This window comes from Alternaria ventricosa (assembly GCF_023758065.1).
Source record: "Alternaria ventricosa strain BMP 2768 chromosome Unknown scaffold_4, whole genome shotgun sequence".
In the NCBI taxonomy this organism is placed as follows: domain Eukaryota; kingdom Fungi; phylum Ascomycota; class Dothideomycetes; order Pleosporales; family Pleosporaceae; genus Alternaria; species Alternaria ventricosa.
The window spans coordinates 860933-886975 of record NW_026055684.1 but is presented as its reverse complement, the minus strand read 5'-3'; the positions used below and the strand labels follow the sequence as shown (position 1 = coordinate 886975).

The window sequence follows — 26043 nt, the reverse complement described above, 5'->3', positions numbered from 1 at the left end:
TTCAGCCCCAGGAATGCCTCCATGCCATTCTTCAACTGCGCCTGTGTATGACTGTATCCAACCAGCTGTGTCGCAAGGCCAACGCCAATTTGCTGCCTCGCCCTCGCCTCCTTGGCCTCCCTCTCCTCGCGCTTCTTCTTTGCTGCTTTGCGGCGTTCTTCGGCTTCGCGCGCGCGGGTGGCGCGCTGTTCTAGTTCAAAGTCGCGTTCGAGCTGCTTCTGCTGGCGCTCGTTAAGGCGGGGGCCATGTTTCTTGTGTTGCTTTTTGAGTTCGGTCGATGTTTGCGCGATTCGATGAGGTGTGGGGGGCATGGCGGAGGCGCATCGCGAGGAGGGGTGCGGGTGGATGCAGGGCTTGAACCGTGGTGGCGAAAGATGCGAACCACGGAACCGCGCTAGAACACGCAAACACGTGCCCAGGATGACGTAGAACAACACGCCATCCGTGCATCACGATCCGCCTTGCAAGCCTTCTACCGTTCTTCACCACCATTAGCGCCCATTTACTTTCTTGCAACGGCATTCGCGACCGCTTCCAGTATTGATGACTCGGTCTTGGCAAGCATACTGAAGGTGTTTGACGGCGACCGATCGAGGTCATCGTGCCTTCATAGCACCTTGTCACATTGACACAAAATGGTCGCATCCTACATGAGCTGGACTCGCAGTTCTCGCAGCATGCGACCAAGCTCAGATGTAACGTAGAAGGTCCTCGCATCGTAGAGCAGACATGACTCGGTTGTGTTCGCCTCCACGAGCAGGAAAACCGCAACCGATCCAGAGTGTAGCCCCGCTTAAGAACCGCCTCCACAGCATCAGCCTTCCACACTTCCCCTGACGGTGCATATGCAAGGCGCAGGGCATCGCTGATAGCTCTTGAATCGTAACATTGGGCTAATAGCAACAGTGGCGGCAGCACTGTTCACGAGCAACGTTCCGCGGACCTGACATTCGATAGCTGAATACCCAGCAAGGGCTCGTAATCCACACGCTGCACCCAAGAACATGGCTTTTACACTGAAAGGAGTGGCGTATATTACCGGTGCTGGGTCTGGTATGCACCACCAGACTGTGTAACAGTTACAAGCAATGAGCTAACATGTCGTTAGGCATTGGCCAATACACCGCATACGCTCTTGCGAAACAGGGTGTACGCTCATTCGCGCTGCTGGATCGCAATCCCGTCACCAAAACCGTTAGCGAACTACGTAAACTCTCATCCGACTGTTCAATCAAGACATTCGAGATCGATGTCACCAACGAGAAAGATGTCGATGACAGTATAGAGAAGACGGTCAAGGAGTTCGGACGACTAGACTATGCTGTGAACAATGCTGGCATCGGTGGCATGATCAAGACGACAGACCAGATCCCGAAAGACGACTTCGAGAAAGTCATGTCTATCAACACCATCGCTGTCTGGCAATGCCAACGTGCGCAGATTCGGCAAATGCTCAAACAGGAAAAGCTGTCGGACTCATATCGGTCATATCGAGGTTCTATCGTTAACGTCGCATCCATGTATGGTCTGGTAGCACCACCGCTCAATGTTCCTGCTACAGCATACGCTACCTCCAAGCACGCTGTTATTGGCCTTACCAAGTCAGACGCGCTCGCTTTCGCGCACAAGGGTATCCGGATCAACGCAATTTCGCCGGGATATGTAATGACGCCTTTGGTACAAGAGCACATGGGTCAGGGTGAAATGATGGAAACTGAAAGGAAGAAGGTCCCTGTTCACCGCTATTCGGAGATGGAGGAAATCGGCGACTGTATTGCCTTCTTACACTCAGACGCGGCGAGCTACATGATCGGCGCCACATTAGTCGCGGACGGGGGATACACAATTGTCTAAAGCTTTGTACTAGCCCAACGCCTTGATAACTCGACATTTCCTTCGCACACTTGCTACGATACATAATCTTTTCGTCAAACATATGCAATTATGTTGAGTACATCGGTCGCATCTCGGTAGAGGTTCTCCACCCCATCGCTCCACCCCGATCCCCGCAAATTGGGAGACGCAACCTCCGTACCCGAAAAAGGATCTCGACTGCCCCAAGCATTTGCACGATTGGCTAATCGACCTTCTATCGGCTTCATCACGATTACGCGACCTCGAAGCCCCAGATTTTTCGTCTGTGCAACGTTCGGAAATGCTTTGCCAGACGGGAAGTCATGAATAGCCTCTCCAACAGTTTGCCCACATCACGAATCGTCACCGTATCTCGAGACCCCAACCCTGCTCCAACTCACTTAGCGTGACCCCAGATCTCAGCGTACACTAAATTGACTCGCTACGTGGAGTCATTAGGCCAGCACCTGACTCTCCAGGACTGAGCAGTCGCGGCGCAAACATGCCGCAAACAAAGTTTAAGAACGGTGAAGGCCTCGGAGTGGTCGCAGCGTTGCCTTAAGATCCATCTCCAACTTTGTCTTGCGATTTGCCTTTCTCATTAGTTATTTACCCTTCACAATGGCAGACGGATTTATTGTCCCATCAACGGCTGCGCCAGAGACTGATGCTCAGCACCGGTTACGTGGGCCCATCCACGCGCAACGCCATGTACGCATCGTGTGTATCGGCGCAGGTGCTTCGGGACTTCTGATGGCATACAAACTGCAAAAGCACTTCTCGAATTATAGCCTTCAAGTATACGAGAAGAATTCCGAAGTTTCGGGCACATGGTTCGAGAACAGATATCCGGGGTAAGTGGAGATCATGTTGATTGCTGCGGGGCGTGATGCACCTTTCGCCCCGCGATCTACCGAAGCGACTGCAGCGAAGCGGCGCAGTCGACCAACCTTGCTAACATTCGCTTCTAGATGCGCTTGCGATGTTCCCTCCCACAACTACACCTGGTCATTTGAGCCCAAATTGGACTGGTCCGCTGTATACGCCAGCTCAAAAGAGATCTTTGCCTATTTCAACGATTTCGCTCGCAAGTACGGTCTACGCAAATACATCAAGACGCAACACCAAGTCGCTGGCGCAATCTGGAACAAGCAAAGGGGCGGCTATGATGTGCAAGTCAAAGATCTGGAGAGTGGTCAAATGGTCAACGATCATTGCGACATCTTGATTAATGCAGGCGGCATCTTGAACAATTGGCAATGGCCTGCCATCCCAGGGTTGGACAAATACAAGGGCACATTACTACACACTGCGAATTGGGACGACAACGTCGATCTCAGAGGTCGCCATGTCGGCCTGATTGGGAATGGGTAAGTGCAATATGAATGACCTTTGACTTCGCGACTGACCACTTCAGCTCCTCCGGCATCCAAGTTCTCCCCACTATCCAACCACACGTCAAGAAAGTCACAACCTTCATCCGCGAACCAACATGGGTTTCACCAGTTCAAGGCCTCGAACAACACGTTTTTACCGATAGCGAAAAGCTCGAATTCGCTACCAAGCCCGGCGTATTGGTTGAATACCGGAAGAACATTGAACGCGGTCTCAACGGCCAATTCGGCATTTTCCTCAAGAACACAAACGTCAACTCCGAGACAGAAGCATACTTCCGCCAGCAAATGGCCGAGAAGCTTAACAACGAGTACTTACAAGAGCGCTTGATCCCGAACTGGCATGTTGGGTGTCGGAGACTGACACCAGGCGTTGGCTATCTTGAGGCATTAGGAAAACCCAACGTACAAACTGTCTACGGCGAGATCAACTCCATCACCGAACGTGGGTGCGTATGCGACGATGGCAACGAATACCCCATCGACGTGCTCATCTGCGCCACCGGCTTTAACACATCCTTCAAGCCACGTTTCCCCGTGATAAATTCTTCTGGTGCCAACCTACAAGATGCCTGGGCCAAAGAACCACGCTCGTACTTTGGCCTCGCCGCCGCCGATTTCCCGAACTACCTCATCTTCCTTGGCCCCAACTGCCCTATTGGCAACGGTCCTGTCCTCAGTGCTATCGAAGCGCAGGCAGACTACATGTGCAAGCTCATCGATCGCTTCCAAACACACAACATATCGACGTTTGCCCCAAGAGCTGAGGCCATCGATGACTTTGTCGCCTTCAAGGACGAATACATGAAGCGTACGGTCTGGAACGACGGCTGTCGCTCATGGTACAAATCTCTCGGGGCTGACGGCCCTGTAACCGCGCTCTGGCCTGGCTCTACACTACACTACATTGAGGCGCTCATGGAGCTCAGGCTAGAGGACTGGGATGTCAAATACACTGGCAACAGGTTTTCATGGCTGGGCAATGGGTACTCGCAAACGGAGATTGATCCTACGGCCGACTGGGCATTCTATGTTAGGGATAGAGATGATGATGAGCCGATCTCAAGGTTGAGGAAGCTACAGCTGATCAACAAGAGTGGGACGATTGAGCCGAGTGAAGGGGTGAACTTCGCAGGCGGAAGGGCAAAGACGGATACGGTGGTGGAGTCGAAGCTTTAGCGATTGTGTTGTTTCTGTATCTGTGTGCACAGGAAGATTCTCCAAGGCGTTTACAATCAAGGTTAGGGATAGGTATGCATCATGATCGACCAATGGGCGATCATTTCATCTTCAAAGTGTTGAGACACCAACCATGACCTGCTCCGTGTTCTTAATCGACCCGTCACGTGCTATAGCTGGGTGTCATTTGAGTCTACCTAGGTACCGAGGCAGCATGCCGATGCAGAGCCTGAAGAGGTCGCGCTGCATCGAATGTGTGCAGACCTTGGAAGCCACGCGAATACATGCGCACTTTGTGCACATAATGAAACGCGATAAACGCGAAAATAGCAAACATGTAACTGCCTTTCGCACGAACGATGAGTGAACCGGTTCAAAATAGATGAGGCGACAGCGACACCCACGCGAGCCGACTTAAGATTTGCGCTAGCGCAGCACGGCTCCCCAACCCGCGGCGCCCGTCGATTCTGCGAACCCACCAGCGAAACACTCCGACACTGCTAGCAAGCAGTACCCAATTACTGCACGGGGAAACAGTGACCGAGCCCTTGGAGATCCGGAGAGTGGGAGTTCGTGTTCTTATCTGCGTGTAAGCATTATACATGATCGACAGCGTCAATGAGCTTTGCAGGCGCCTTGCGCAATAGAGTTTCCAGCTGAAGAACGACCTCGTTTGCGAAAGCGAGCAGCGCGGACACAGACGTCACAGGTAGACAAGCAGTGTGCAAACAGTTCTGTTTGACCGCGACTCGAAAGATGTTTCTAAACTGTCAGATCAGCTATTTCCAGCTCTCGCTCTACCATCCGTCCCTTCAAACGTGCCAGACACAGAGTATTCACGTAACAGCTCCACGATTCAACCCTGTGGACATCGCTCGGCTAACGAGGATCGTCCTACCTCACCATCCCCAACCCAGCGCACCAACGCACAGACATTACCTATCCGGGCGCTCGGAAACAGAGACGACGCGTTTCGGTAGCTACTATTTCGATATTGGGCGGGCGGATGATCGTCGGCGTAGTACAAGCCATGCGTGGGTAAGCTGTACAACTGTATGGATGCTGGGGTAGAGTGAGGGACGCCATGCCGTGTCAGGGGTGTAAGACATGCATCTTGACTGCGTCTTGACGTTTTGGACAACGGGTTAGGGTCATGGAGAGTAGAGTAGGGGTCTCCAGACGCGAGTAAGACCGGTAAGGAATGAGGAGGGCGAGATGTATATATTCTGCTGCCTTTCACCGTGAAGATAGACCATCATCCAGCAAGCTTCTACTCCTCTCATCAACTCATCACAGCCTTACCGACTATTCTCTTCACTATTACTGCCGGCCAGTTCCTTTAATCCTCTACCAAATTTTTACACAACAACCAATCAGTCAAGATGCCTACTTCCCAGATCTCCACTCCCCTCAACGGTGTCGATGCCGCTGTCGTCATTGCCGCTCTCCACAACCACGACCTCATGATCAAGACCCTCTGCCCAGCGCTCGTCAGCTACGCTTTCGAGTCCGGCGACAAAACTACTTGCGCCACCTACACCGTCACGGACAAGAAGCCCATTGGCCAGGTACGACTTCCCCTTCCTCTCCGCTTTTCTTCTTCCTCGGTACAATACTGACCCATATCAGACAACCTACAAGCTCACCCTCACCAACGTCTCCGAAGGTGTCGACTCCCTCGTCAACGCCAAACCCCCCGTTGGTGTCCTCACCATCAGCGGCAAGTGGCGTGTGACTGGCGGCAAGCTCAGCGAGGAGATTGACATTGACGCCAACTTCATGATGAAGAAGGTTGCTAAGAACAACGTTGAGAAGACGCACCCGGAGCAGCACATGAAGCTCTTGGAAGCTGCTCAGGCTTAAATGAGTGGTATGGTTAGATGATGGGGATGATGAGAAAGGGATGCATTGGATGGAGCATTTGTTTGGTGTTTAAGTTTTGTGTGAGCATTTTAGTCGCGACGGGTAGGATGAGGTTGTACGCATAGCTTGGTGTTCATGTTTGCAATGAAGCATTTTATTTTTTATCTATACACGTCCGGTGACAGAGGCTCCTCGTGAGATCACGATGAGAAATCCATCGTAGCAGCCACGAAAGCATCATGCAATCTTCCTCACATCACTGAACCTACATCCAACCAGTATTCCCACCAAACACCCAAACCCTCAGTCCAACCACACCCCAGCCATCTTGCATGCCAACAAAGGTACTCATTCGGGCTGACGAATGCATCACCCTGATAACGTACCGTCAGAATCCAAGATCAGACCGAGGCATATACCGCGTCGATCAACACCAGAATTTGCATGGCTTCTTGGATTTATGCTCGACTTCATGGTAAGTCACTGTGAACGGGATAGTCTGTGTGACGTATTGCGTAATTTGGACCTGGACATTCTCGATCTGCTGGAAAGTCTGTGTGATGTATTGTGGAATTGGGACGTATTGCGGGACCTCGACCTGAACATTCTCGATCTGCTGGACCGTCTCTGTGACGTGGTGTGGGATAGTCTGTGTGACGTGGTGTGAGATAGTCTCTGTGAGGTATTCAAGTTGTTCAATGACATCCACGATTGTATTTGCGAAGGTGAGCGTCGTATAGACAGTTGCGTAGACAGTCTCCACGACCGGGGCGGGGCTGGCTGGGACAGCTGGGGGTTCCGGGACAGCTGGGGCGTCTGGGCAGGTTGGACAGATTGGGCAGCACTGATCGACCAGACCGCGGGCGCAGATAGTGGGGTTTTGGTTGTCGACCGTTGAAGGGTTTTCGGGATTGCAGTTCTTCTTGAATGGATTTGGGAGCTTTCTGAGGCGCTCCCGGGCAGGTTCGGTTATCTCCTTCATTTTGCGCGCTGCATCTGTAACTCCTGTGCTGTCTAAAACTGACTTCATTCTGGAGAGCACGTCGTCGACAATGTCGTGGAGTTTGTTGGCACCATTTTGCATCTTCTTATCAAACTTCTTGGCGAAGTCCAAATGCATTTTAAGCTGCGAGGCGAACTTGGTTGCCATTCCCATTCGCTCAGCAGGAGGATCGAAGGGGAGTGTCATCCCGGGGATAGAACCTGGTAGATCCGCCAAGGTGTTGTGACTCAGTCCGATGAGATCGCGGATTGCCGTACGTTCGATTGTTTCGGCGCCTGCAGCTTGTACCAGATCCAGGCTATCGGCCACAAGTTCTCGGTTCAGTCGCTCAAATGCCGTGCCCAGATTAGTGCGATCGACCAGTCCCATTGTCTCTCCCATCTGGCTTGCAAATCGGCTTGCTTGCGCGGGGTTGGCACCCATCTCCCTCAAGCGACTGGTCACGACCTCTTGGAAACCACGGTGAAGTGAATCGGCGACTCGCCCTTCCACTCCGGTTCCAGCATTTTCCCAAAGCTTTTCGAGACCTGGAACAAGGCCTTTGCAGAGGGTTTTGGTAAGCGCAGTCCCGGCAGCGTTTGTGGTAACACCACCAAAGAATGTGCCAGGAACGATAGCTTGCTCGAACTCTGAAGCTGATGTGCGATTGGCTGGGTAGAGTAACTTGCCGGCCTCTTGCCCAACGACAGCGCCAAGCGAACCGGTTGCACCAGCTACAAGGGACTTGCAAATGCCTTGAGTGGCAGTGTCGGATTCCGCGAGGTTGGTGACCAAAGGTACAAGCATGGAGCCGACAAAGGCCCCTGTAACGGCACCATTTTCCTTGTCGGTACGATGCTGCCGAGAAGTAAGTGGATCGTACTCTGACACCGTTTGGAGTTCGGCAAGAACGCCTTGGGAAGTAAGCCATAGTGCGGGTAAATAGCCTAAGGAGCCATCGAGGAGGGAGGTGAAGTTGATGTTGACGCGAGACTCTTCTTTTGATGGTGTGGCTGCGCTGGTGATTAGGCAAGGGAGTAGAGATATCGCGAACGCGTAGACGAGGACCCTTTTGATCGACATGATTGGTAGCTTGGATCCTTGAAATGGTGTTTGAGCAAGGCCTGCGGAGACCTGGAGATGGTTAATAGCAGGAAAGGAAATTGCGGGAGGAGGGAAAGACCTCTTTAATAGTAGGAAAGCGTTATGTTGGCAAAATTACAAGTGTAGGGGGTGTGCGCATCATCTATCGCGAATGCACCTGCATCGTAACTACCCCAGTTTTGGTGTGACCCTTGACTGACAGCAAGCCAACTACAAACATCATTGCTCGAGTGATCCTTCCACACCAACCAAGAAAAAAAGCTGAACAGGTCTGCAGCCTACATCAACATAGAAGCATACAAAATAGATAAACTGGCGTCGATGTAGGCTCCAGACCTGTTCAGGTTTTTCTTGTATGAGGTGCTTCCACAAGACCACATATCTTAACAGGTGCAGTCGTGATGAGAGGAGTAGGTATGTCGGAGCTGTGGGTAGTTTCTTTCGTCTATGGATCATCGCAGTACCCGTGGATGGCTACCAAAGTATGGCGTCGGGTTGAGGGGTACCCCAATCTAGGCCACGAACCCATCTCAGCATCCACCAACCAGGTGATGAACCCAACCAATAATCGCGAAGTCTTCTTTGCGTGACTCTTTTGGATGAACATATATTCTTGTGTATTCCGGGTTGCGAGGCTCTCCCACAGTCGAAGATAAATCCACACTAATCATCGTTGAACCTGCCAGGTAGTCGCCACATCCAGTCGCAGTCACCCTGCCCTGAATATTGGTGTATAAAGTCAGTGTATATCTTCACACGCAGTTCGCATAGAGACACTCACAGCCAGTGTACCAGTCCAGAACCTCTGTGTAGTCACTTGTCGCTCGGAACTCTGCCAAAGATATGGGAAGGGATTCGCTGCGCGTGCTTTCATCATCACGAATCTTGCGTGTTCGGCGGAAGCAACGCGCGGGCGGCATCTCTTTTCCGCGATTTCTGACCTGTAATTCTTTGCTGTTCGTGACCTGGTTTTCCATGCCCAGTACGAGCGTGTCCAGGGATGGACAGCTAGATTGGTTCTCTAGATGCGCAAAGAAATCTTTTGCAAACAGATGAGCTTGGCGCTCGATGTCTCCATAAACATCGTCACTCTCCTCTCCGAAATTGCAGCAGTCGTGACCCCACCTTTCCCGAAGTTGAAGGGTGCGTAGCTTGGTCAATTTGCAGATGGGTGACTGTATATATGTTAGAGATGGAACGTGAAATCAAATACTGCACAATCTTACCAATTTTGGACTGAACCCGCCTTTGTAATCTAACATCATGTTAGAGTCAAGATTGAACGCGAGTTGTTCCAAGTTTGGACATGCTAGAGATATCTCTTTCCAAAATGATGGTCCGCTATCCTCTAAGTTCCCTCTAGTGTCCAACATGTGTATCGAGAGAACAACAAGCTGTTGTCCAACAATCGCCAGAATTTGTTGGAAGGACTCCAACGTAAAGTCTATCCACCCCCTATCACTCCACTGCAAACACAGACTTTTCAATTCAGGACAGCGGCTAATCAACTCTTCGACGGCGTCATCGTCCTCTTCGTAGGGAGTATCATCATCCGGGTCTTCCACCTCGTCGTCGTCGACTAGCTCCAGTCCTAGATGTTTCAACGATAAGTCCTGGTCGCCGAGCTCATGTACCAAATTGGAGATGAACCTTTGGCTACAGGAACATGCCCAAAGAGTCAAATGTGTGAGCTGAGGAAACGATATAATCTTGCTGAGCCCGTATGTATCGATGCCGAGAGGGATTCCGGAGATTGAAAGTTGGCGAAGCTTCTCTAGGCGCCCATACGATTCGTCTAGAGACGAAAAGGCTTCGGCGAGTCTTCGGCTTTCGTCTGAATACCTCTCGAACTTGGTTCCAAGGTACAGTCTCTCCAGATCCTTATACTTGCCGATGTCCTCCAGGGAGTCCAGAAAGTTCTCTTCCTCCAATTCCGACCAGGTTTCTTCTGGATGGGGGAGCCAGAGGTCCGCAGTTCGCACACAGTCGAGGTATTGTAATTGAAATAGGTCCTCGAGTCTTAGATGTACGTGTGTTAATGTGCCCATTTGTTTAAGGAAAAATTCGCGTGCTATATTCGACGGCAACGGTAGGGTCGAGAGGAACCTATCACAATTCAGTAAAGTTCTGACATGACAGTCCGCGAGGTTATGACGAGAGCATGCGACAGGCTGGCATGTGCAGCATTCCGAAGATCGAGGACGCACCGGAAAGATTGTAGGCAGTCCGGAGGGAAACAGTCTAGTATCGCTTCTATCGCGCTACTTTGAGCAGATGTCAACCTGTCTTCACGGTCGAAGCGTCGATGCGGCTTGGTCTGGAACTCGGGAGCTTCTGCTGGGGGAAGGCTGTCCATCAACGTCAAACTCCTTGTAGCGTCAAGATGCGCTTGGGCACCTGCGGCCATGCAGTTCTCGAACCGTGCGACTTCCGATGGATCAAGTACGTTGATGGTGACCTTCCGATACAGTCGAGGCCTGGCGAGGTCGCATAGCGCTTTCGACGTCAGACATAGGGCCTGGAGGTGCGAAGGCAAGTGGATCTGCTGGACTTAGCACTTTGGCCATTGGGAGGCGTCTCAGGGTCTCTGCGCCTACATAATCCAATATCAAAAGATGTACATCTGCCGGCAGCACCGGGAGGGTCGACATGGTCGCGTGCATTTGTTGAGCAGGTCGAGTGGAGGAACGACGCGTGGGCGCGTCCAACGCCGCGGGCGGGGCGGCGCGTGCTAGGCTCTTGGCACTCAGGTACCCCTTGAGAACGGCTTGTAAGTTGCCGGCTTACTTCCGCCCGAACCACAAGATCCACCTTTTTACATACCGCCCATTACGTTTATTACGCCGTCACATTTGATGCACTCCCAGGATTCATACAAGTCATTGCAGCTTGATTCTTGGGAGCTAAGCTACCTAGGTATGTACAATATTGCTCGGTGTTGAGAGTCAGAAGGATCAGCCACGCATGTGACATGCCCCACGACACTACGGTGTCTTTTCTCCTCTTAGCAATTTACTCCTCGGAGAGAACGTCCTTCTTCTCTTTCGGGGGCCTCATTCCACAGTACAGGCAAGTGTCGGGGTATCCTGTCCATGGGCTTCCTTTGACCGGTACACCACCATCTGCCGTCCACATATTCACGGGTTGAGGATTCTGTCTCGCGCGGGGATTGACGCCGACATCGATGGTAGCGTAGAGCCCATCTTCGATAGTCTTGCCAATGAGCGAAATCTTCATCACTGGGTCGTCGCCACCCTGCTTCGCCATGTTGAACAGCGGATCGACTGCGTTGGTGGTGATGGCTTGCTTGTTCGTGTTGTAAGGAGAGGTCTTCTCAACTTGACCCAGGAAGTTTTGCTCGATGTAGAACTGACCGACGTGCGAGACCGTGCCGCCTTGGATGGTGTTGTTGGGAAGAAGCTTAGCACCATGGTGGATGATGGCTAGGGTTGTCAGTTTAAGATATGGGGAGCGGATAGGAGTGAAGCGTACTGTGAAGATGGTTTGTGCGGCCGACGTAATGCCCAGGGATAACGGTGATGAAAGTAGCGGTGCCATTGGCGCCGGTGGGTTGCACACCGCGAAGAGCATTAGTCTTGATAGCGGTAGCCGAACCGTCGCCATTGCCCTTCGCCTGAACACCCGTGTAGACACCGGTGGCGTTACTTCCCCACATCTCGACGTAGGCATCAGTGACAGGCTTGCAAGATGAAGTGTCGATGATGTTGACGTCCAAGTGGGTGATGGCACCCTTCTCTCCGGTCAAGAGGTCCTGGCGAACGAGCTCACCGGTGACCCCTGTAAGTATGTAAGCCAACCTGTCTCAAGAGATACAGCTTTCTTCACTTACAGTATGGGCCTTCAGTGGACTCAGGATCAAGCGTGCATGCTGCCTCAGCACCGTAGCTTTCCTCGACCTCAGCGACGTCACGACGGACGAACTCGTGTTCTTTTGCGAATCCAGCTGCAACCCGAAGCTCGTGAAGCCTTGCCTCACGCCTCTGGTGCTGCTCCCGGACCCATCCGGTTTCGACGAGATCTCTTTTGCATGCCTGAACACTTCGACGGTTTGGGTGATCCAAATGAGCCTGCCTTCTCAAGATTTCCTTGTTGGTGTTGCCACCAGGATGTGCCACAACACCGGTAGCCAAGAGAACGGCGGTGAGGGCTTTTGTGAGCTGAACCATGACGTCTGCGAATGCTCTGTGAACGTGAGGAGGCCCAAGATGATCTCAAGATGCCATGTAGTCGACCTTCTTATACTTTCCGGTTGCTGCGCCTTGGTGCGGCATTCCTGCAGGTGCTAATGACATCGTTCTGGATCTACACATCTGTGCCGTCGCTGTTCTCGTCACCGCGCAGTCTGAACTGCGTTCCCTGCTGTGTGCTACTCTCCACAGATTGTCTAGGATGAGGTCCATAATCAACATTGCTGTGATAGGCAGCGGCAATTGCTCGCTTCGGTACACGCGCCGCAGCTAGATTAGCGTTCATCTAGTGCCCGATCTTGGCGGCGGAGTGCATGCGGCATGGTAGTCTTGGTACGACTCTCCAGGACGACGTGTGGCTAATGTCGACCAGTCGTATATTAACCGGAAGTGCTACGCGTGGTGATCGGTAGTTGAATGCGGTGTGATGCGTCCGCGTAATGATGCGAATCTGGATCTATACATCTAAAAATGCACAAGCGAGCATCCCCAAGCTTGTACAGCTAAATACCTTCTGGTTCGAGGTTGGTGGAATGCTGTTCGATGCTGCATCTGAAGACGGATACAAAATCGTTGAATCTACTTAGCCAGTCTCGGCTAAGCGAGGGGAGGGCGGTCGGATTTTACTGGGGCTTACACATGTATAGTCGGGCGGCCAAGACACCATCTAGATATACTTTTGCATTGATGAAAACCGGCAGGCTCGTAAGTGGAGCAAATGGCATGACCCGTATTTCTCAGCACCAACAATGTCTTCGAACGGGTCGGGCCTATGGAGCCGAGTGTGCGTGTCTCATGTGCCTGGATGGATGCAGATCCTGGCAGCTGCCGTATGTGACATGGGGCTGAACATGTCACGTCGCTGAGAGCAGCGTTCTGTACATGGCTCGACCGTTTACCCACGTTCACCGCGGAATGATTTCCACTTGTCGTAAAGCCGGTGACATGCTTCTTGCCGAGTTGTAGCAGTCGATACCATAAGACCGGCTTCTCTTACTCCTCGGAGCACTCGCTCAAGATTAGCTACTCAGTTCCGAGAGGTAGCCTGTCCTTGCGGTGCCCTTCGGACGATGACCCCTCCCTCTTCGACGATATTCATCCATTCCCCAGCGCTCAAATTAGCACCTACATTGTCGGAGATTCCTCAAGGTGATTCTGGTGAGCAGATCGCGCATTGTCAGCACCTCTACCATAGGCTGTGGATATCCGGCAGCCCAAGCGGCAATATGCGACCAGCAGGAGCGTGCTTGAGGCGAGTACGCGCGGTTGAGGTAGCAGTATCGGGAGCCTTGATAAGGCGCAGGTTTGGAAGGTGCGTGGTCTTCGCATAATCGTGAGCTCGGAATGCAGACGTGCCATCGTCATTGCGGGGTGCGTAAGACTTGATCGTCAGCATTGCTGCCGCAGCCGGCATAAGGCAACCAAAGAAGACAACAACGCGACTATGCTCTGCAAGAGATATTGGCAGTACAGGAACTTCCTTGCCAGGTCCTCTATCTGTGCGTAAAGCCGCTCTTGCGCGCCGGCAGAAAGTGCCTGGGCATGGCTCACCCTGGCATGGGTTTCAAGGTGTCACTGCAAAGAAGGAGCAGCCTGTGACTCCTCAACGGAAAACACAGACCTGCTGCTCTTAGAGTTGTAGCGGTAGGTATAGTAATGTGACATAAGCTTCGCGATTTTCTGTCGCAGTCCGGAATGTTCTCCATGAGCTAAGAACTGCGCTAGTCGCGATCCAGGTCTGTGCAAGCGACCTCGGCAGCCTCCAGGGCTAGAGCCGTGCCTTCCGCGCTCCTGGCCGAAACACGATCCTCGACAGCTGAAACCCACAACGCCAGGACAGCCCCGACACCAGCGTCTTGACGACGTTTGTAGTTCTTCTCGCATGCTCACCGTGACGCGATTAGCCCAGCGCCACACCTCCGTTGCACATTGAGCGAATGATAATGCTCATCAGCTCCGTGCCCCTGGCGGCACTCCTTATAGTATCAGCATCGCATGCCTGCGAAGTTAACTACAGTGGCGAAACGGGTTGGCGTCTGAGGGTGATGAGGAAACGACGAAACATCGCAATGCTTTTGCAAAATCAATATAGGCGTTCATGCTCACTAGCACTAACTTTCTTTACTTGACCGTCGTCATTCCAGCTTTCTTACGCACGCATACAGCAAGATGGCGACTTTTCTCAACTCTCCAAACACAAACACACCTAAAGCCGCACATACCTTCTACCATGACGACAGCGCATCTCGAAGCCACAAGGCAAACCTGTCTGGCGCAACTATGCTGGACTTGTTGAGTGGCCCCGAAGGATCCATCGCCGCAGCCTATGAATCCTCGAGCGTGCACCAGCGTTCTTCCAGGTCAAGGCGGCCATCCCAAACCTCGATCACCAAATCTCAATTGCGCCAGACGAACCGCACTTTGATCGAAATTATCCACAATGTTCAGGCCGAGCTAGCGACACAGAGAGAGGCAATGCTCGACATGCAAACACGGATCCTTCAGCTCGAAAGTGCCTCACAAATATACAACCAGGACCTTGGCCCGCGTCATACGATCGCCGGCCACCGCAAGCGGTCTCAAATCAGAAGCGCAGAGGGCGCTGCTCGCGAAACGCAGGGACGTTGGGACGCATACCAGAAAGATGTAGACATGCTTGGCCCTCCTCTTATCGCGAACGAGTTCTGGAAGTCACCTAGCCGTTTCTCTGGCTTCAACTTCAACTTCGATCTACTTGAGACGATACCGAAGTCTGTACATCCCCCTCCTCCAGATGTGGATGATGTTCCAAGTCTTTCTCCAGATGAGCAGCCAGAAACATATACGCCGGGGCTTCGCCGGATTCCCGCCAGAATTACCCGGATCAAGACATCCGATCCCACTACGATGTATCATGATGCGGTCAGCGACATCAAAGAACACGTCGTAGAATTCGATAAAATCAATGCCCCCATGCCTGTCAAGCTCCAGACACCGCCGCGAAGTTCACGCAGCAAGTTGACATCGATGTACAGCCGGGATGATGAAATTACGGCATTACCACGCATTCCCTTCCAACCGGCACCAAGCACGCATAACTCACATCGTAGCTTGATGGGTATCAAAAGCTTGCTACTGTACAGGACATCCTCGAGGAGTCAGAAATCTGACTACCCTCCATCGGATCATCGACGTTCAGGCTCTTCCTTACGCTGTTGAGTACAGGGCAGCATCGCGGCGCAAGAGTGACGTTTGTATTGCTAGCAAGAGAACCGAAGAGAAGGACAATCTGGAATTGGAGTCGAAAGAGAATAGTTCGCGATAGACGTGTAAGTGTTATGAGGAACCTATTACGCTGTGTTACCACCGCCGTTGGTCTGGCCCACAGCTTCCAACGCTTTCCTACAAGTTGAGTGTGCCACTCCGAAATCTAGTCAGAGCAATGCACACGATATGTCACCTGAATAGGCTCTTTCATCATGACTGTGAAGTGACAAATGCATGACCCCGTGGTCGAGCAAATAGCGTGAACACGCCTCGGAGTTAAGGCGGCTTGGCATTTCTCGCGCTTTCCACCGCGCAAAACGTCATTACCCGTTCACCTATATTATCACGCCGCCTTCCACCTCCCCATCGACAACAACATCGCAAAGGCACACACACATCATGGCGTCCCTCTTACGGAGACCGTTCGCCATCACGGCAACATTGCGACAAGCATCGCCGAAAGCACCGCAAACCCTCACGATCCGCGCATTCCACAACACGCCACTGAAGCAGCAGTCGCACTTCTTCCGCCCCGCAAAGCCCACGGTATCGACATCGCACAATGTTTCCAAGTTTCAGCAAGCGTTCCGACGCGGATACCAGCAGGCTGCATACAACCCGGTGGCACAGGGCGACTTGCGACAGCGCATGCTGTATGGAGCCGGCATCTTCGGTGCCACCCTTTTAGGCATCAACTTTATCTTCAACCGCGAGACACGCGAGGATGGCGGCATGCCGCCATTCGAGCGCGAATACCTCAACGACACCTTCATGCACACTGGCCTCGGTATTGGAATGATCGGCATTGCTGCCCGCGCGCTGCACATGAACGGCTGGAGCTTCAGGCTTATGAGCGCAAACCCATGGCTGGTACTTGGAGTTGGTCTGGTTGGAAGCATCGGCACAATGTATGGAACTATGGCTACCTCGCCGTCTAAGTAAGTGTGAAGATCGATATTGTTTTGCAGACTAGATGTGCTAACCCGACGCAGCTACGTTCAAAAGTACGCCCTCTGGACTGCCTTCAACGGTACCCAAGCCCTCCTCCTGTCACCCCTCTTTTTCATGCACCCTGCCATCCTCGCTCGCGCCGGTCTCTACACTGCTGGAATGATGGGTTCAATCGCTTTCGTTGGTAAGTTGTGGCCCGTACGAAGTGCATGTTAGACACATACTGACTTCGTATCTTCAGGTGCGACTGCAAAGACGGATAAGTACCTCTACCTAGGAGCACCGCTTTTGGGCGGCGTGGCCATTGTGGCGCTTTCTGGCCTCGCTCCACTCGTCATTCCCGCCACCGCTGCCCGCACACTTATGTTCACCGAGAACATCTGGCTATATGGTGGACTTGCCGTATTTGGTCAGCCTCTTTCCCCTCGCCCGTATTGCCTATGAGACATTCGCTAATATTGACAACAGGTGGCTTCACATTAGTACGATCAGACCTCACGAAATGCCTTTGAAACGTATACTGACTTCTCTGCAGTACGATGTACAGAAGGTGCTCAACCATGCGCGCCAGGCCGAGCGCGGCTTGATCCCCAAGGATCCCGTCAATGAGTCCATCTCGCTCGAGTTGGACTTCATTAACATCTTCGTCCGCATGGTCCAGATCCTGGGCATGAGCCAGAACAGGAGGAAGTAAACATCTGGGAATTCTGGCATGGGGAAGCCTGCAGGTTACTAGAGAGACTTGCTCGTTCTTCGTCTTCGTTGAATATGCTATGCGTTTTTGGCTATAGCTGTATATAACTCCTCTCCTTGGTCTTTTTGCCAATATTACACACTTCAAATGAGCAAAAACAGTCGAAACTCATCTACTCCTTACTTTTCCCAGTCTCCGAGGTAACCTTTCTCACTTGCATTCGGCCGTGGTTCAATCGTGGCGTGTCATTGAGTGTATGGTACGTTGAACGAGCTCAAGCCTAACTGCAACTGATACTGACGATGATATAGAGACTGACAATATCAAGGTGTATCACTTTATGATGTTGCGCTAGACAAAGGCTCCGTAGACGAAACTGCACACAGCTTCAATCGGAATCAGAGTTGCAATCCGGTACGCTCCAATCCTCCTGCTGATCGGCTACCACTGCTTGTTCCATCTCGTTCCAGAGCTCCTTCATTCTTTCCTGGTCTTTCACACACGATGATTTTCCCATCTTTCTCATCCATCTGTAAGCTAATCTCTTCAGATATACCCCATAGCCTGCTACATCTGCACCAGCGCGGATCATGATCATGGTTGTTTCAGCGAAACCCAAGTATCCGCTATGCTCGGCTGGCTCGATTTGACTGGAGTCCGGATCGACTTTATGTACAGGTAGATTTCCTGCAGGCGGAGATTTTCTGATATTTCGTCTATCAAGGGGAAAAGTTTGTGCGCAGCACGCACCCGCCTCGCGTTTGCAGGGTCTTGGCGTGGATTTCGATGTTTTCTCCGCGATATTCCCTCGCATCACTACACCCCGCATTCCCATACCCTTTCAACCTCCTTATAACCGCCAGGGCTGGCGCACCTTAAGATCCCTATAATGCCGCCGAAAACGAACGAAGAGGCATACGAAGCCGCCAGCGATCTCTTTGATGTCGACCCCGAACAGGCAATCGCAGCAGCGAAGTTAAACCTCCAAGTTGGCTACATATCATGGTACTGGATTATCGAAAACGCACTCCTGATTGCCTGCGCCGAGGGCGAATGGAGGGAGGCAGAATACTGGCGATTGTTCGCAGAGGACATGTACAGCAAAGCCATGTTTAAGGTATGTCGATGTGTAAACAGCATTCGAGATACGCATTAACGTAAGTGAAGGCAAGATACCAAAACGACCCGGCTTTGATCGAGGTGCTAGCCGTGGTGCGCGAAGAGCTGGATGAGGTTAAAGAAAAGCTCATCGATTCTCTTACTGGTATGACTGATGAAGAGAGAGCTGAGATGGCACGCACAGACGAAGATAATGCGAAGAGCGAGGACGAAGATGAGGATGAGACTGAGGAGAAGCCTGTAAATCCTCTTCTTGGCATGATTGATCTAGAGAGAGATGAGGTGGTGGAGAACGACAATGGCGAAGAGAAAGCGCAGGAGAAGGAAGTTGCAGAGGAAAATGAGGAGAAGGCTGAGATTGGAGCTGTGGTTCATGAACACAAGGACACACTCAAGCCTCCTCGTGCACTCCCGCTGCGGTCCAAGAGAGGCGCTGCCAACGCTCACGAGTTCACCAAATCGCTGGGAAGGTCGAGCGGCAAGACGCCCCTCGCGTAATGGAAGGCGGAGATGGCTAAGAAGTGAGGTACGAGCCTATGGTAATGACGTAAGGCGAGAGGTTTTAACTGGGGTTACCTTCCCTTCTCGTGGCACCTGCGTCAAGAACAGAATTGAACATACCACGAAGTCTACATTGCCACTAGTTTGGTCCAAGTCATGGATACTAACTTTCCTTACGCACGACTTGCAGATCTTGAGGACGTCGCAATCACTCTGCCAAGTCATATCTGAGTCTTGCTATCAGGTTTTCGCTGTGACTGTCTGTTCAGGAAGTAACAGTAAATACTTGAGTAGAGCATCATGCGTTGCTCTCAGCAACTACACTGCCAATCGTCCCCTGCTGCCAACCACAATCACTCCATGACTGGCTACGACCGCTTGTACGATCTCATTGCAACACTCCCTTAACCTCTCACAATCATGCAAACTCTTCTGAGTCGAATTTTCCGCTATATCCAACCACACTCCAGTCGCACTGATAATCTCGGAACGCCAATCTTTATCAGCCGTCTGAACAGTAAGACCGTTGGGAGTTGGAGGCTTGAGCATTGCACCACCACGAATCAATGATGCTGTTATCTCGGCGGCCCGCAAAGCCATCTGGAGGGAGTTGTGTCGCATGGTATACGTCTTCCATGTTTCCCAGGGAGTAGTCATCACATGAGCATTACCGAGGACGCTCTCATTTGGATCGCACCCACATTCGATGAGAGTAGCGATCATGGCTGCCGATAATGGTACATGGATGCCGAACTTGCGCATCAGAGGACTTTTGATGGCATGGTACAGCAGATTGGACCCTTCAGTGGGGTCGTCAGGGTAAAGTAGACCGATCCCTTCGACGGGATCGTCCTGGTATGGTATGTGGGACTTTTCAACAGGGTCATCGTGATACTTCCGCGAGGTATTAGATGTGCGCACATCTTGCTGTCTCCGAGAGGCGTTGTATGAGCGCACGTCTTGCTCCCGGATGCAACCTATCAAGTCGGCTTCCACAGCCAATATTAGAGTTGCGTGAGATAGTGAAAGGTGATTGCCCGAGGAGTCAAAGAACTGCTCCCTCTTTCTCTTTCCCGATGTAAGACGCGGGTCCGTTAGCGCAAGTGCGAATCGGTCGAGGATGCGTGGTGTTTGTGACGGTGATGTTCGATCAATATGCTGTACATACGCCAGGGTTTGTTTTAAAAGGTTTGTTTTCGTACGAATTGGCTCTTCTTGAAGGTACAGGAGATAGCACGACATATATGATAGGACCGCTGTAGCGTCAAATCCATCATCATGCACCTGCAGACATTTCATTTCCCAGACGGTTGGGTCGCTGAGATATTCGAACACTGTTCGATGCATGAAACCCACAGAAGATGTCTCTATTCCGCTGGATTCAGTAGGAGACGCTCCGTCAGAGTGGCGATGTATCTCCAACAGCCCTCTGCAGCGGCTGCGTAGACGGCGCTCCAATAGTGTACACTGTGCCTGCATTTCATCAGTTGAGTATTGTGTAAAGCCTCCCATCGCGGTGCTGTCCATCTCTTTCTCATCAGCCCATGCTAATGCCAAGGTGGAGACCGAATCGGAGATTTGAAGCAAACTGCTGTTGTAGCAAACTCGCAAGAGTTTGGCAGTTTGCGAGAGATCGCGAGCTGGAAGACCATCCAGTATCTGGCGAAAGAGAGCGTTAAGCTTTGGTGGAAGCTCATCAACTCGCTGCTGAAGTTCCTTTCTTCTATCGCCCGCTACGAACCCCGCAATCAAGGTGCGGCAAGCCAGGACAACCCACAAGAACACACCCTCGGCTTTGTCTCGCAAATCTTTGATCAAGTGATCAACTACAGCTCCATTTGCATACATGTAGTCTGCCACATAGCGATGAGAGCGTATCGTATCGTTGATATACGTTTCTATGTCGTGTTTGGTAAGATCATGTAACCCCAGTTTTGGTCTTTCGGAGAAAGCTGCCTCGCATGTATCGTAGGGCCGGCTGGAGAGAAGTATCTTGATATCGGGAAAGTTTGCAAAGCTTTGTACAAACGAGATACCATTCATAAGGTCTCCTGTGAACTCGTCGAGACCATCGATGAAAATGGCATAGGCGCCATTCGTTGATTCGGTTCCGAGGCGTTGGAATGCATGTTGCATTTCAATGTCCGAAGGAAGTCCGAGTTCCGGAGCACCGTTTTGAGCCTCTTGCCACATGTGTGGAAGCACGACTGGAATGAGTGCTTGGTTCTGACTCAGTACGTGATGCAGAAGCCCTCGTGCAAGGCCTTGTTGTGATTTCTGTTCGACGCTCCCAAGATTCCATAGGAAAAAGGAAGCTATCGTCAACTTTCTATCGCCTGCCCATTGCTGCAAATATTCCGTGACTTTGGGATGGCTATACAAATATTTCATCAACGTAGATTTGCCGCTTCCCGGCTTACCGTATATCCAATAGCTACCACATCCTGATCGTAGCCATTCACCAAGGTTGTCCCACATATCCTCTGAAGTGGGTGGATGAATAGCCCATTCGAAAGTCTTGGAGTGTGCTTCGGAGATGAGGTCTTTTCGATTGTCTATCAAGCGAAACCAAAGGCGATTGAGGATTGATTGTTTACACGTTGCATCGATCGTTTGCCTTGTGACATCGGCAAGTCCTTCGCTATCGTCGATTAAAGCATTCAAGATTGATCTGAGGTTGGGAATATTGTGTAGTCGTTGGATCTCGTTGCTCAAAGCGTGGCGTGTTATATCCTCAAGTCCACGGGGTGGTACGACGCGGTCGATATCGTTGATGAGATCAGAAAGTTCCCTGATTAGGCCTTCGAATTGCTCCTTGTCCTTGACTACCCAGGTGATCTTCGCAAACCTTGGCTCTCCTTTCTCTTCTTCCGCGGAGCCAAGATCGTAGGGCAACTTGGACAGATCTGGTTGAGACGGCGGATCCTTGCGCCGCAAACGAAGCGCCTGCGACTTCTGGCGAAAATGGGACATAAGACGGCTACTGACAACTGATGGTGATACAGTTGTCTCACCCTCTTTGACCGGCCTAACTCCATAACGTTGTTGTAATGCATGCCCGTCTTCGAGAAGCTGACGAATGCACTCCAGTCCGCGCATGACCATGGGACCGATGTGTGGGTCATCAAGTCGGTCATCATACTCTTCTTGGTCCTGGAGCTTCACTCGATCCGCCCATTGTAGTAAGATCGTTTTTTGGAAGTCGAACTTCGTCTCGAGCCGCATGTAATCGCTCTCCATCGATTTTGCCGCACCGATATGTGACAGGAGCTTTACACAAGTCTCAAAAACACTAACAAGTGCGACAGCCCCAATGACCACGCCTGTGACTTCCATGATCAATATAAGAATGACACAAGATATAGAAGTAGGCACTTGATCCCGCGTAGATGAACGAGAGGCTGACGATGTTGCAATTCTGGTGCAAAAATCTTGGTTGGGCAAAGAGTTTCCACAGGTGCGTCTCTGGAGAGTGCGGGGGCGTCAGGAAATCTTCTTAATGCTATCAACCTGACTCTTTGAGGCTATGCTCATGATAAGTTGACGCGGTCTTGTAAGCTGCTTGATTGTGGTTGGGGCTGAGTCTGCCAACCCCCGCGACTGCACGCTGACCTGGGACGCGGCCTTCGATAGCTGGCTGCATATCGTAACACCACATGCGCCATTGCAGAGCGCATGTCTGCCTTGCCAATAGGCTAAATGTGCGGTCATGGCAAGGTAGATACGCCCAGTTCGCTCCTTGCGCACCATCTGCTTCCATTCAGCAAAGACCAGGGTGAGCTGTTACGAAGGCACCTGCGACAGCCTATTCACGCAGCAAGTACGCCTTAGGACGCAACTTCATTTGAAGAAGTTGTTGCATGATTCGGGAGAGATTGACGAGGATGTATACACCATGAAGAGATGGAGCGTGAGATCAAGCAATGAGACAGCGTGAAGTTCCCGAGCGCAAGCTCCCCATTAGCGATAGGGAAATCGCGGGCTTTGATAAGCTCATCTGTGGCGCAATTAGGCAAGCCGTCCAACTCTATTAGCCACCAGCCAGCTCGCGCTACCACTGTAGGTCACCTATTAGCATTACATCAGCATTAGAGAGTACAATCAGAAAGCAGACACATTCCGCTGGAAAAACAACATCGCGACCCCCCACCACCGTGCCACTCTACCCGTAAACTTGGCAGGCTTCGGTATACCTTGTCAGGCAAACGCCGCGATCGGACCATTGCTACTCCGACATGACTCGGAACCGAACAAGGCCTCCGGTACTGTATCCACCCAATTACAGTAGTCAGATCTGGGCGATCTTGGTACTGACCACGTGCGGAAGGGAAGAGTGCATGAGGCTCTGCTCCGTTCTACGGTGGAGCATGCGCAGGGCGTATGTGGAGAGCATGAAGCACATTACGTGAAATGCGCGAGAGGTATTATGCGGTGTTAGTAATGATGGTTGAGCATGGCACACAAAGCACGAGAAAGCGAGGGAATTATCGTTGTTCATGTTCTTATTCATTCCTCATATCTCATGGTCATATGGACCTATTTGGTATCATCATTGTGGGTATCAGCCAGCGGCTCAACCGCTCAACATGCTCTGCACTGCAGACAAGATCTGGTGGAAGGGCATGCTTAAGCCTTCTCGTTGTGGTTGGAGCCGTCAACGACCTCAACTGCCTTAACGCCATCCTTCTCGCTGTGCATACTGCCAGTCTCAATATCCTTGACTGGCTCAATGTTGGCACCGATAGGACCAGCCTCCTCGAAGTGACGACCCTTCTTCTCGGGGCCAAGAGCAGTAGTGACAGCAATACCGAGAGCGATGATTGCAGTCGCAACAGCCATGACTGGTCCGTAAGCGGGAGACTGCTCGCCCTTTGCAGTGCTGATCATAGTGGCCTCGGCGACGGCGTTGACGATCTGAGCGGAGGGCGAGGAAATCATGTTTCCGAGCTGGTAGGTGATACCGACGAAAGAGGATCGGAAAGCAGGCGGTGACAGCTCGCTCAAGTGGATGGGAATGACACCCCAAGCACCCTGGACGAAGAACTGGATCATGAAACCAGAAGCGGATAGACCACGCTCAGTTGTGGGGAGGACCCATGCGGGGATGAGGCAAGCGGAGATCAAGGCAGCGCAAACGATCATGCGGCGACGACCGAACCATTGCGAGGTGTATCCAAGAATGGTACCACCAACGCAAGCACCGGTCTTCATGAGAATGGAAGCACGGGTAGCACCTGCGGGGCTGAGATGCTTCTGCTCCTTCATGAAAGTAGTGTAGCTGTCCTGGCTAGTGTGGGAGTAGTAGTTGAACTGGTGGATGTTAGCGTTACTCCATCAACTTATAATCGGCTTATCATACCCAAGTCATGAGGATGATGCAGTAGACACACATCTTCCACTCCTTGCGAAGCATCTGCTTTGTCTCGGCCCAGAAGGCACCGGGCGCCTTCTTGTGTCCAGCCTTCTTTGCCTCTAAGAACTGCTTCGATTCAGGGAAGCATACGCGGATGAGACCGACAGCGATCGAGAAACCGGCGCCGACCCAGAAGACGGTCTTCCAAGTGTTGGTCGCACCACCGACACCCAAGTTGGCGCAAGCTGCGAGCACATAACCAAATGAGTAACCTTGCTGTAAGATACCACTCATGAGACCACGGGCGTTGACCCTGCGAATGTCAGTACGGGACTTTCATGTAATTAATCAGATGTGCTTACGGGCAGTTCTCAAGCGCCATGGAGATGGCGTTTCCGTAAACACCTCCCATGAAGAGACCGAAGAGACTCCGTACAGCCAAGAATTGCTGGAAAGTTCCAGCGTAGATGGTAGCAACCTGGAGAAGACCCAGGATGATCATGTTAAGAACCATGGGCCACTTTCGACCGAACTTGTCGCCGGCCACGCCGAACCTTAGTATGAAGTCAGTGTCTGTCTCACATGCAGTTCGTACATCGGCAATTACTTACATAGCAGCGCCGACCGAGCGGAGAAGCAGTGTCAGGGTGATGGCCGTCGAGATAGCAGTGTTCGAGGTGTCGTAGTAGTCGGCAAGCTTGGTAGTCTGAATTGACAGCGCGTGGAAGTCAAAGGCATCGGCAGTCCATGCGAGGAATCCGACAAGGAAGCTGCAGACGTAGAGGTACGAAGTCAGTATATGTCTCACATGCACTTCTTACAGTCAGAACTTACTAAAGCCAATCCTTTAAGCTGAGTTGAGAAAACAGGCTGATGGGATTCTTGAGAGGCTCTGGCTTTTGCCACTCGCAGTGCTCCTCGCCGTAGTCATTGCGAACCACTACACGTTGGTCCCAAGTGAAGAGATCCTTGAGACTCTGTTTGGCGGTGGGGATGATACCCTTTGCCAATGGGTCTGCTGGGCGGTTGGTGCTCGCCATGGTGCTAGTGGTAACTTGAGTTGAGCTTGGAGGCAATGAGAAGGTAAGAAGACTGCCCTGTAGATGTAGGCGCAAGTCCGATCGCACTGCTGATTTCAAGATCGAGCGCGGGGCAGCTCAATATATACCCGGACTCATCTTGGCTGACCAGGACGCCTCGTAACGATACTGTCAACGCCCATGTCAGTCAGCCGCTGAGTCTTGATGCGAGCCAAGTTCTGCCAAGTCCGTCCGTGCAGAATTGTTGTTGGACGATTTGCGTGAATGTAACCATCTCCGGTCCGCCAAGAGCGCTATTTTACACTAAGCCTTCCGGTGGGCCAAGCTAGCGCTTTTGCGCAAGTGACAAAACAGAACATGTCCCGGGGTCGGATCGGACGTATCAGTGCGTTCTCTCAGAGCGGAGGAAAGAAGTGGGTGTGACGATCCTACGACGCCGTTGACATCTTCCCCATGGGGTCGCCCTTTCGAATTCCCGCAAACGTGGTAACTTTCCGACTACAGATTGCGCGACCACACCACAACAACTTCGTTGATATGCGTAGTAGCACCGAA

The 26043-nt window shown here is 51.9% G+C and overlaps 11 protein-coding genes across 11 annotated transcripts; 6 read left to right on the top strand and 5 right to left on the bottom strand.

Annotated features, from left to right (window-relative positions):
- Positions 1-1004: 1004 nt before the first annotated feature.
- On the top strand, positions 1005-1854 carry J4E93_002969 (uncharacterized protein; the record flags this gene model as incomplete). Its single annotated transcript, XM_049340909.1, has 2 exons — positions 1005-1053; positions 1109-1854. The coding sequence occupies 2 exons, from the start codon at positions 1005-1007 to the stop codon at positions 1852-1854; spliced, it is 795 nt and encodes a 264-aa protein (XP_049201791.1).
- Positions 1855-2475: 621 nt separating this feature from the next.
- Positions 2476-4427, top strand: J4E93_002968 (uncharacterized protein; the record flags this gene model as incomplete). Its single annotated transcript, XM_049340908.1, has 3 exons — positions 2476-2708; positions 2826-3224; positions 3272-4427. The coding sequence occupies 3 exons, from the start codon at positions 2476-2478 to the stop codon at positions 4425-4427; spliced, it is 1788 nt and encodes a 595-aa protein (XP_049201790.1).
- Positions 4428-5809: 1382 nt separating this feature from the next.
- J4E93_002967 (uncharacterized protein) lies at positions 5810-6290 on the top strand (the record flags this gene model as incomplete). Its single annotated transcript, XM_049340907.1, has 2 exons — positions 5810-5995; positions 6057-6290. The coding sequence occupies 2 exons, from the start codon at positions 5810-5812 to the stop codon at positions 6288-6290; spliced, it is 420 nt and encodes a 139-aa protein (XP_049201789.1).
- A 427-nt stretch (positions 6291-6717) lies between these two features.
- Positions 6718-8355, bottom strand: J4E93_002966 (uncharacterized protein; the record flags this gene model as incomplete). The annotated part of the gene is made up of 1 exon (XM_049340906.1): positions 6718-8355. One exon carries the CDS (start codon positions 8353-8355, stop codon positions 6718-6720), a length of 1638 nt encoding a protein of 545 aa, XP_049201788.1.
- A 773-nt stretch (positions 8356-9128) lies between these two features.
- On the bottom strand, positions 9129-11027 carry J4E93_002965 (uncharacterized protein; the record flags this gene model as incomplete). Its single annotated transcript, XM_049340905.1, has 5 exons — positions 9129-9551; positions 9603-9631; positions 9857-10482; positions 10584-10918; positions 10998-11027. 5 exons carry the CDS (start codon positions 11025-11027, stop codon positions 9129-9131), a joined length of 1443 nt encoding a protein of 480 aa, XP_049201787.1.
- A 361-nt stretch (positions 11028-11388) lies between these two features.
- On the bottom strand, positions 11389-12563 carry J4E93_002964 (uncharacterized protein; the record flags this gene model as incomplete). The annotated part of the gene is made up of 3 exons (XM_049340904.1): positions 11389-11819; positions 11869-12174; positions 12227-12563. The coding sequence occupies 3 exons, from the start codon at positions 12561-12563 to the stop codon at positions 11389-11391; spliced, it is 1074 nt and encodes a 357-aa protein (XP_049201786.1).
- A 2190-nt stretch (positions 12564-14753) lies between these two features.
- J4E93_002963 (uncharacterized protein) lies at positions 14754-15782 on the top strand (the record flags this gene model as incomplete). The annotated part of the gene is made up of 1 exon (XM_049340903.1): positions 14754-15782. One exon carries the CDS (start codon positions 14754-14756, stop codon positions 15780-15782), a length of 1029 nt encoding a protein of 342 aa, XP_049201785.1.
- A 447-nt stretch (positions 15783-16229) lies between these two features.
- J4E93_002962 (uncharacterized protein) lies at positions 16230-17475 on the top strand (the record flags this gene model as incomplete). The annotated part of the gene is made up of 5 exons (XM_049340902.1): positions 16230-16768; positions 16823-16965; positions 17023-17190; positions 17250-17263; positions 17317-17475. 5 exons carry the CDS (start codon positions 16230-16232, stop codon positions 17473-17475), a joined length of 1023 nt encoding a protein of 340 aa, XP_049201784.1.
- An 889-nt stretch (positions 17476-18364) lies between these two features.
- Positions 18365-19092, top strand: J4E93_002961 (uncharacterized protein; the record flags this gene model as incomplete). Its single annotated transcript, XM_049340901.1, has 2 exons — positions 18365-18592; positions 18643-19092. 2 exons carry the CDS (start codon positions 18365-18367, stop codon positions 19090-19092), a joined length of 678 nt encoding a protein of 225 aa, XP_049201783.1.
- Positions 19093-20632: 1540 nt separating this feature from the next.
- On the bottom strand, positions 20633-22335 carry J4E93_002960 (uncharacterized protein; the record flags this gene model as incomplete). Its single annotated transcript, XM_049340900.1, has 3 exons — positions 20633-20754; positions 20883-21314; positions 21516-22335. 3 exons carry the CDS (start codon positions 22333-22335, stop codon positions 20633-20635), a joined length of 1374 nt encoding a protein of 457 aa, XP_049201782.1.
- Positions 22336-23721: 1386 nt separating this feature from the next.
- J4E93_002959 (uncharacterized protein) lies at positions 23722-25488 on the bottom strand (the record flags this gene model as incomplete). Its single annotated transcript, XM_049340899.1, has 5 exons — positions 23722-24405; positions 24455-24761; positions 24811-25002; positions 25060-25218; positions 25283-25488. The coding sequence occupies 5 exons, from the start codon at positions 25486-25488 to the stop codon at positions 23722-23724; spliced, it is 1548 nt and encodes a 515-aa protein (XP_049201781.1).
- Between the last annotated feature and the right edge of the window lie 555 nt (positions 25489-26043).